This window comes from Chrysemys picta, chromosome 1 (assembly GCF_011386835.1).
Source record: "Chrysemys picta bellii isolate R12L10 chromosome 1, ASM1138683v2, whole genome shotgun sequence".
In the NCBI taxonomy this organism is placed as follows: Eukaryota; Metazoa; Chordata; order Testudines; family Emydidae; genus Chrysemys; species Chrysemys picta.
The window spans coordinates 348,791,496-348,801,116 of NC_088791.1; the positions used below are offsets into that span (position 1 = coordinate 348,791,496).

General features: G+C 50.8%; 1 protein-coding gene across 1 annotated transcript; it reads right to left on the minus strand.

The window, feature by feature from the left end:
• Positions 1-413: 413 nt before the first annotated feature.
• On the minus strand, positions 414-3,087 carry LOC135980973 (myb/SANT-like DNA-binding domain-containing protein 2). The gene is made up of 2 exons (XM_065581898.1): positions 2,156-3,087; positions 414-1,034 (listed from the first exon to the last, which is right to left on the minus strand). Exons 1-2 carry the CDS (start codon positions 2,703-2,705, stop codon positions 520-522), a joined length of 1,065 nt encoding a protein of 354 aa, XP_065437970.1. The 5' UTR covers positions 2,706-3,087; the 3' UTR covers positions 414-519.
• Positions 3,088-9,621: the final 6,534 nt, after the last annotated feature.

A 9,621-nucleotide genomic window follows, 5' to 3' on the forward strand; every position in this document is an offset into this window, starting at 1 on the left:
GAATGGTGGTAGAATGTGCATTTGGCCGTTTAAAAGGCCGCTGGAGATCATTATTGACTCGCTCTGACCTCAGCCAAAGAAATCTCCCCATTGTTATTTCTGCTTGCTGTGTGCTCCACAATCTCTGTGAAAGTAAGGGGGAGACCTTTATGGCAGGGTGGGAGGCTGAGGCAAATCGCCTGGCTGCTGATTACGCGCAGCCAGACACCAGGGCGATTAGAAGAGCACACCATGAAGCGGTGTGCATCAGAGAAGCTTTAAAAACCAGTTTCATGGCTGGCCAGGCTACAGTGTGAAATATCTGTTTGTTTCTCCTTCATGAAAACCCGCCCCCTTTATTGACTGATTTTCTGTAAGGAACCCACCCTCCCCCTTCCCCCAGCTTTCTTTCAAACCAAATAAAGTCACTATCATTTAAAAATCATTTATTCTTTATTAATAGATTAGAAAAAGAGGGAGGGAACCCGGGTGGTATTTGGGAGGAGGATTACTGGGAAGGAAAAAGCCACAAAGAAAAGGTTAAAAAAATGACAGCCTTTTGCTTGGGCTGTCTACTGGGGTGGAATGGGAAGGTGTACGGAGCCTCCCCCCCCGCGTTCTTACACGTCTGGGTGAGGAGGATACGGAACATGGGGAGGGGGGAGGGTGGAACAGGGGCTGAAGCGGCAGTCTGTTTTCCAGCAGCCGTTCCTGAACCTCCACCAGACGCTGGAGCAGCCCCAGCGTTGCTTCCTTCATCCTCTGGTCTTCCTGACGCCACCTCTCATCTCGAGCGTCTCTCCTCTCCTCACGTTGGTCTCTCCTCTCCTCACGTTGGTCCCTCATGTCCTCACGTTGGTCCCTCCTCTCCTCACGTTCACTGACTTCTTTCCTATACTTTGAAACTGTTTCCTTCCACTCATTCAGATGAGCTCTGTCACTCCTGCTGGATTGCATAATTTCAGAAAACATCTCTTCTCGCGTCTTTTTTTTACGACGCCTTATCTGTGATAACCTTCGGGATGGAGGAGGGAGGCTTGAGGAATTTGCAGCTGCTGTAGGGAGGGGAAAAAAGAGAGAATTGTTTTAAAAGCTACATTTTGCAGAACAATGCTTATACTCTTTCACGGTGACCAACACTGTTCACATTACATAGCACATGTGATTTCTGTGCAAGGTCGCATTTTGCCTCTTAATGCTGAGTGCCTGTGGCTTTGCTGCTAGAGATCACAGGTCTGGGCAACAGAATTCTGCTTGCATGCGGCCATGGTAAGCCATTCTCTTACAGCTTCTGCGCCCTACTTTCCCACATACCAAGCATAGCTTGTAGAGTGCTGCAGAAGCCTGGCCAATCTCAGCCAGTTGGGGGGGGGGGGGGAGTGTGGTGGGGCTTGTCTGGGCAAGTAGAGTGCTGCGGTTTTTCTGTTAACATTCAGCAGCACCAGAAAACAAACTAACCACGGTACCCCTCCCCCCCACCGCGTGGCTGGTATCAGGGAAGATCCCTACAGGCACCAAACTAATCCCCCCCCCCACCGCCGCCCCCCCCCCTCGCCATGAATTCTCTGGGATGATCACAGTACCCCTCCCCCCACCGCGTGGCTGGTAACAGGGAAGATCCCTGCTAGCCAAACGCGAAAAACTCAGGGCCAATTTCCCATCTGCGCTTGGCTAACTGCAGGGAAGGATTTATTTTCCGCCACAGGCAAACAGCCCAGTAGGAACGGCCACCTCTGTCCCCTTAATTAAGTTCCCGTATTTCAACCAGGTTACCAGGAGTGATATCACTCTCCTGAGGATTACACAAGAAGATAAAGAACGGATGTTGCTTGAATGCCAGCAAACACCGGGACCATACGCTGCCAGGCTTTGTCAGGCAATGATACCAGATTACTTGCTGCAAGCATGGCGTGGTCAAGTGTCCTACCATGGAGGAGGGAATAAAGATGCACTGCCCAGAAACCTTCTGGCAAGGCTTTCGGAGTACCTCCAGGAGAGCTTCATTGAGATGTCCCTGGAGGATTTCCGCTCCATCCCCAGACACGTTAACAGACTTTTCCAATAGCTACAGACTTTTCCAGTAGCTGAACTGACCGCGAATGCAAAGTCAGGCAAAGTAATCATTAAAAACCGTTTGCTTTTAAAACAAGTTTTATATTTTAAAAGGTAAACTCACCTGAGGTGCCTTCCATGGGGTCAGAGTCTTGGGTACTGGCTTGGGAGGCTTGGGAGGCTTGGGAGGGTACTTCAGTCAGGGTGATAAAAAGATCCTGGCTGTTGGGGAGAATGGAGTGCTGTGTGCTCTCTGCAAGCTCATCCTCCTCCTCCTCCTCCTCCTCTACCCCATCGGCAGAATCCTCAGGCGTCGAGACTATCCCCGACCCAGAATCCACGAACACAGGTGGGTTAGTGGTGGCAGCCCCCCCTAGAATTGCATGCAGCTCGGCGTAGTAGCGGCATGTCCGCGGCTCTGACCCGGAGCGACCGTTTGCCTCCTTTGTTTTCTGATAGGCTTGTCTGAGTTCCTTGACTTTCACGCGGCACTGATCTGAGTCCCTATTGTGGCCTCTCTCCATCATGCCCTTGGAGATTTTTTCAAAAATTTTTGCATTTCGTCTTTTAGAACGAAGTTCTGCAAGCACTGAATCCTCTCCCCATACAGCGATCAGATCCAGTACCTCCCTCACGGTCCATGCTGGTGCTCTTTTTCGATTATCAGCCTGCATGGTTACCTGTGCTGATGAGGTATCTGTGGTCACCTGTGCTCTCCACGCTGTGCAAACAGGAAATGGAATTCAAATGTTCGCGGGGCTTTTCCTGTCTACCTGGCCAGTGCATCCGAGTTTAGATTGCTGTCCAGAGCGGTCACAATGATGCACTGTGGGATAGCTCCCGGAGGCCAATACCATCGAATTGCGGCCACACTAACCCTAATTCGAATTGTTAAAATCGATTTTGGCACTACTCCGCTCGTTGGGGTGGAGTACAGAAATCGATTTAAAGGGCCCTTTACATCGAATTAACTAGCGTCGTTGTGTGGACGGTTACAGGGTTAATTCGAATTAAAGCTGATAAATCCGAATTAAAGTCGTAGTGTAGACCAGGCCGCAGACTAGTTTGTTATTGTAAGGTTGCGTCTGGGCCCTGGTGTGCTGACGCCACTGCTGATCGTGCTGAGCAATACGGATATAATCACAGACGTGTGGGGCTGGAAGGGGCCTCAAGAGGTCATCTAGTCCAGCCCCCTGCGCTAAGGCAAGAGCAAGTAAATCTAGAGACAGGGGTTTGTCCAACCTGGTCTTACAAACCTCCAGTGACGGGGATTCCACAACCTCTCTTGGACGCCTGTTGCAGAACTTAACTCCCCTGAGAGTTAGAAAGATTTTTCTAATTCTAACCTGAATCTCCCTTGTTGCAGATTAAGCCCATTACTTCTAGTCCATCCTTCAGTGGACATGGAGAACAATTGATCACGGTCCTCTTTAGAACAGCCCTTAACGTATTTGAAGACTACAGGCTGGTCCCCCCTCAGTCTTCTTTTCTCAAAACTAAACATGCCCAGTTTTTTAAACCTTTCCTCATAGGCCAGATCTTCAACATCATTTATCATTTTTGTTGCTCTTCTCTGGACGCTATCCAGTTTGTCTCCATCTTTCCTAAAGTGTGGTGCCCAGAACTAGATGCAGGACACCAGGTGCTGCAGGCTGACTGTGCGTTGTGTGAAGACGTACTTCCTTTTGTTTGTTTTAAAGCTTCTGTCTATTAATTTCATCCAGGGTTGCCAGGTGTCCGGTTTTCACACTGGCGGCTCCAGTCGGCACTGCCGACTGGGCCGTTAAAAGTCCAGTTAGCGGTGCAGTGGGGGCCCAGGGCTAAGGCAGGATCCCTGCCTGCCCTAGCTCTGCACGGCTCCCAGAAGTGGCCACCAGATCCTGGCGGCCTGTAGGTTCATGGGCGGCCAGGGAAGCTTCGCACGCTGCCCCCACCCCAAGTACATAAGAACATAAAAACGGCCCTACTGGGTCAGACCAAAGGTCCATTTAGCCCAGTATCCTGTCTTCTGACAGTGGCCAATGCCAGGTTCCCCCAGAGTGAATGAACAGAACAGGTAATCATCAAATGATCCATCCCCTGTCGCCCATTCCCAGATTCTGGCAAACAGAGGCTAGGGACACCATCCCTGTCCATCCTGGCTAATAGCCATTGATGGACCTATCCTCCATGAATTTATCTAGTTCTTTTTTGAACCCTGTTATAGTCTTGGCCTTCACAACATCCTCTGGCAAGGAGTTCCACAGGTTGACTGTGTGTTGAGTACCAGCTTTGCAGCTCCTATTGGCTGGAAACCGTGACCAATGGGAGCTGCAGGGGGCGGTGCCTGTGGGCGCAAAGGCAGTGCTCACTGCACAGAGCCACCTGACTGCCCATGCGCCTAGAGGCCACAGGGACCTGGCAGCTTCTTCCTCAGAGCCACAGTAAGTGCTGCCAGGACCCCGCATCCCCCACACCCCAACCCCCTGGCCCAGCCCAAGCCCCTTTCTGAACCCCAAACCCCTCATCCGCAGCCCCACCCTGAGCCAGAGCCCTCGCACATCCCCTGCAACCCAACCCCCTGCCCCATCCCAGAGTCCCCTCCCACACGCCAAACCCCTCATCCCAGGCCCCATGCCAGAGCCCCCACCCCCAGCCGGAGCCTTCACCCCCCCCACACACCCCAACCCCCTGCCCCAGCCTGCAGCCCCCTCCTGCACCCCAAAGCCCTCATCCCCAGTACCACCCCAGAGCCCACACCCCCAGCTGGAGCCTTCACCGCCCTGCACCCCAAACTCCTGTCCCAGCCTGGAGCCCCCTCCTGCACCCCAAAGCCTGCATCCCCAGTTAGAACCCTCAGCCCGTCCCGCACCCAAATCCCCTGCCTCAGACCAGTGAAAGTGAGTGAGGGTGGGGAAGAGTGAGCAACAGAGGGAGGGGCCTCAGAGAAGGGGAGGGGCCTCAGAGAAGGGGTGGGGCCTCAGAGAAGGGGCAGGGCAGGGACGGGGCACGGGTGTATGGTTTTGTGTGATTACAAGGTTGACAATCCTAATTTCATCAGGTATCTTCTAGTTTTTGTGTTATGTGAAGGGGTAAATAACACTTTCTTATTCACTTTTTCCACAACACTCATGATTTTATAGGCCTCTATCATATATCCCCTTAGTTGTCTCTTTTCCAAGCTGAACAATCCCTGTCTTTTTAATCTCTCCTCATATGGAAGCTGTTCCATACCCCTAATCAGTTTTGCTGCCCTTCTCTGTACCTTGACAAATTATAATATATCTTTTTTGAGATAGGGTGATCAGAACTTCATGCAGTGTTTAAGGTGTGGGCGTACCATGGATTTCTATAGTGGTATTACGATACTTTCTCTCCTTTATTATATTTTCAACCAATTTGCCTGGTGTTGAAGTTAGGCTTACTGGTCTGTAATTGCCAGGATTGCCTCTGGAGCCTTTTTAAAAAAACAGGTGTTGCATTAGCTGTCCTCCAGTCATCTGGTGCAGACGCTGCTTGAAGTGATAGGTTACATACCCCAGTTAGTAGTTCTGACATTAGATATTTGAGTTCCTTCAGAACTCCTGGGTGAATCCCATCTGGTCCTGGTGACTTATTACTGCTTAATTTATCAATTTGTTCCAAAATCTCCTCTACTGACACCTCAATGTGGGACAGTTCCTCAGATTTGTCACCTAAAAAGAATGGCTCAGGTGTGGGAATCTCCCTCACATCCTCAGCCGTGAAGACCGATGCAAAGAATTCACTTAGTTTCTCCGCAACAGCCTCATCTTCCTTGCGTGCTCCTTTAGCACCTCAATTGTCCACTGGCCCCACTGACTGTTTGGCAGGCTTCCTGCTTCTGAGGTACTTACAATATTTTTTTGCTGTGTTTAGTTTGTGTGTCTCTAGCTAGTTGCTCTTCAAATTGTTCTTGGTTTGCTTTCTTATACTGTTATACCTGACTTATCAGAGTTTATGCTCCTTTTTATTGTTCTTACTAGGATGTGAGCTCCAGTTTTTAAATGACGTCTTTGTGTCTCTAACCACCTCATTTATTCCACTGTTTAGCCACGGTGGCATTTTTTTTTTGGTCCTCTTACTGTTTTTATTCATGGTGATTATATTTAGTTTTACTAATATCAAGATAACAAACTACCAAGCTTTAAATGTCAAGCTACGGCACATCTACAGCGCTGCTCCATCCACTAGGCAAGTCCCCCTGTCAAAGATGGAAAACAGGTTGCTTTGGCATGCTTTGTACTTGACAACGCCATGCTGGCTGTTCCTTACAACCTATTATCCCTGAGGTGCTTGCAAATTGATTGTTCAATAATTTGTTCCAGTATCTTTCCAGGTATTGAAGTCATGCTGAGTGGTCTATAATCCTCTGGATCCGTTTTGTTCCCTTTTTTAAAGATAGGTGTTAGGTTTGCCCTTCTCCAGTCCTCTGGGACCTCACATGCCCTGCATGAGTTTTCAAAGATAATTGCTAATGGTTCAAGATTGCTTCAGCTAGTTTTTTAAGTACGGTAGGGTGAATTTAGTCAGGCCGTACCAACTTGAATACATCTAATTTAGCTAAATATTCTTTAACTTGTTCTTTCCCTGTTTTGGCTTGTGTTCCTTCCGGGTACCCCCCTATTAAATGTGTTGAGTATCTGGTGACAATTAACCTTTTTGGTGAAGACTGAAGCAAAACAGACATTAAACACTTCAGCCTTCTTGATGTCATCAGTTATTAGCTCTCCTTTCCCCACTAAGTAGAGGACCTGCACTTTCTTTCATCTTCATCTTCCTCTTGCTCCTAATGCATTTAAAGCAGTGGTTCTCATAGCCGGTCCGCTGCTTGTTCAGGGAAAGCCCCTGGCGGGCCGGGCTGGTTTGTTTACCTGCCGCGTCCGCAGGTTCGGCCGATCGCGGCTCCCACTGGCTGTGGTTCGCCGATCCAGGCCAATGGAGGCTGCGGGAAGGGCGGCCAGCACATCCCTCGGCCTGCGCCGCTGCCCGCAGCCCCTATTGGCCTGGAGCGGCGAACCGCAGCCAGTGGAAGCTGCGATCGGCCGAACCTGTGGACGTGGCAGGTAAACAAACCGGCCCGGCCCGCCAGGGGCTTTCCCTGAACAAGCAGCGGCCCGGCTTTGAGAACCACTGCTCTACACAACCATTATTCCTGAGTCTCACCATTCCTCTGCTCCCTAGCTGTGAAACCCACTGGGAAACCGTGTGTCTCTCCATCGCCCTCTAGTGTCAGGTCCACATAGAATGCAACAGTCTTCAACGGCTACCAGTTACTGTGTTAGCTCAAATAGTGTAGGACAGAGTGGTGGAGCTAAAGCTCCTAACGTGGGGGTCCATGTGATGACGTTTTTGTTTTTTTTCAAATTATATATTTTAAAAACACTTAAGAAATTGCATAAAATCCCCCCTTATATTTGAAGTAACATTCTGTGGAAAAAATAGTGTGTATCATAATGCATATGCGCAAGGGAGCCGAATTAACATTCCGCGGACAATCCTAATTCTTAATCTTTGAGTGCTTGACTTTGCCATCTTAACATTCTTTTAATAGCAGTTTTTTGCCAGAAGCTGAGAATGGCTACAGGGGATGGATCACTTGATAATTGCCCTGTTCTGTTCATTCCCTCTGGGGCACCTGGCATTGGCCACTGTTGGAAGACAGGACACTGGGCTAGATGGACCATTAGTTTGACCAAGTATGGCCATTCTTATGTTCTTATGTTTTAATATGTATAGACATTTGCAATTTATTTCCTGATAATTATAGATGAGGTCAGTATCCATTGTTCTGAGAACGTCTATATAATAAAAGCAGCATCTGTGTAATTGATCGATTAGATCGATCGATCACTGGCTATTGGCATGTGAGCAGAGGGTATTTTGTATGGTTCGTAAAGACATAGTTTCAATAAAGTTGTTGCTATGCCCTGAAAGTGGCTTCCTGCATGCAGCAATTAGCACCTACTATTTCCACATGCCCTTCCCATCATTCTTAACTGGCTGACTTTGGTGGGAGGGGGGGTGTTGAAGGACGAGGTTGTTTGGTGTAGAAGGGACAGTGAGGACGAGCATGCGGAGATGCTGCCCAAGGAAAGGACAAGGCTGGCATCAGTGCTGGAGCAGAGGGAGCAGCCGGCAATGTGAAAAGAGACGAGAGCGCAGAGCCGGGACGGGCCTGGAAGGGAAGGACAAGAAGTGTGACCTGGAAACAGAGGTTGGGGAAGGATTGATGGGGGGAGGGGCGATATGGGCAGCATGACAGCAACACAAGAGCCCTTTTTAACTACTCGCCTGCCCTCCTGCATAACATTGGCTACAGAGCCTCACCCAGCGGTTCCTGCATCAAGCCCAGGACTTCTGGGTGAGCCAGAGCATTTCTTCCAGCATCGAGACGCCTCCCCCAGGCCTTGGGAGCTTGTTCCAATGGTTAGTTCCCCTCCCTGTTAAAAATCTGTCAGGTTTCAGGTCCCAAGCTGGACGGGCACAAATGGGAGATGGTAGCCCAGGGCAAATCCAGCAGGGTGCTGGTCCCTTATAACCCCCTGCGACTCCTACGAGGACTAATAGCAAAGTGGTCCCTCGCTGCTCTCCTCTTCTCAAACACATGTAAAGCAGGAGATGCCCAGCACCATCCGTGTCCTTCACCATGTGGTCAGAACACCAAACTCAGGCGTGCGATTTTAAGGGGAAATATGAAAAGGAGATTTGGTTTCTTTGTGTTTGGTTTTTGGTGCCACCACTGGCCTCTGCCACTCTTGGCTCCTGACCGGGCACCTGTCCTTCCTCTCTCGTGAGGGCAGCGTGTGCACGTGGCAGTCTCCTGCCCAGTCAGTCTGCACAGACGGCTCCGTCCCCGAGTGGATGCCACAGGCAGAGAAACCTTCGCACTGCGCGTCATCTGCACAGCAGAACGGGTACCTGGTAGGCCAGGGGACCTATGGAGCAACGCAACGCGCTCCCGTCAGCCCATGGGAGGGCTGGTCAAGAGCCCACCAAAGTCAGTGGGACTTGCCTCCCCCACGCCTTTGCAGTCATCTTAACCAAACCCGGGAGGTGCGATACAGGGAGACTTTGGCCAGCGCATCCGTGCCGAGTAATGGTGTCTGGAGCGCAGGGGAGTTGGCAGCCAGCCCTCCACCAAGGCGGCTCTGACAATCTCCCCAGCAGCGGGCCCAGTTCTTTCTCCCTGGCCTTCGCCAGCCAGGAAGGAGCTGGCTCTGGAGCACAAGTTGATGGTTGGGGGGAGGGGGGTCCAAACCCCTCAGGATGGTGGCCCGGTGGTTAGAGTGTGACCCAAAGCTTCAGGAGTCCCTGCTCTGCTGCACGCTCCCTGTGTGACCTCGTCACTGCACGGAGCTTCCCTGGGGCTCAGTTGCCCATCTGTACAATGGGGATGAGCACCTGGCCCTCCCTGACGGGGGTGTTGTGAGGCACTCAGCTACTGCAGTGATGGGGAGCCGATAAATACCCGAGCTAGCTACTGTCGCAGAGAGTGGCATGGACTGAAACGCTGGCAGGAAAGCTTTGGGGGTGTTCCCCCAAGGGCCTGCCCTGCTCTCACTGAGCTAGATAGCTCTGGCCGGACGGGAG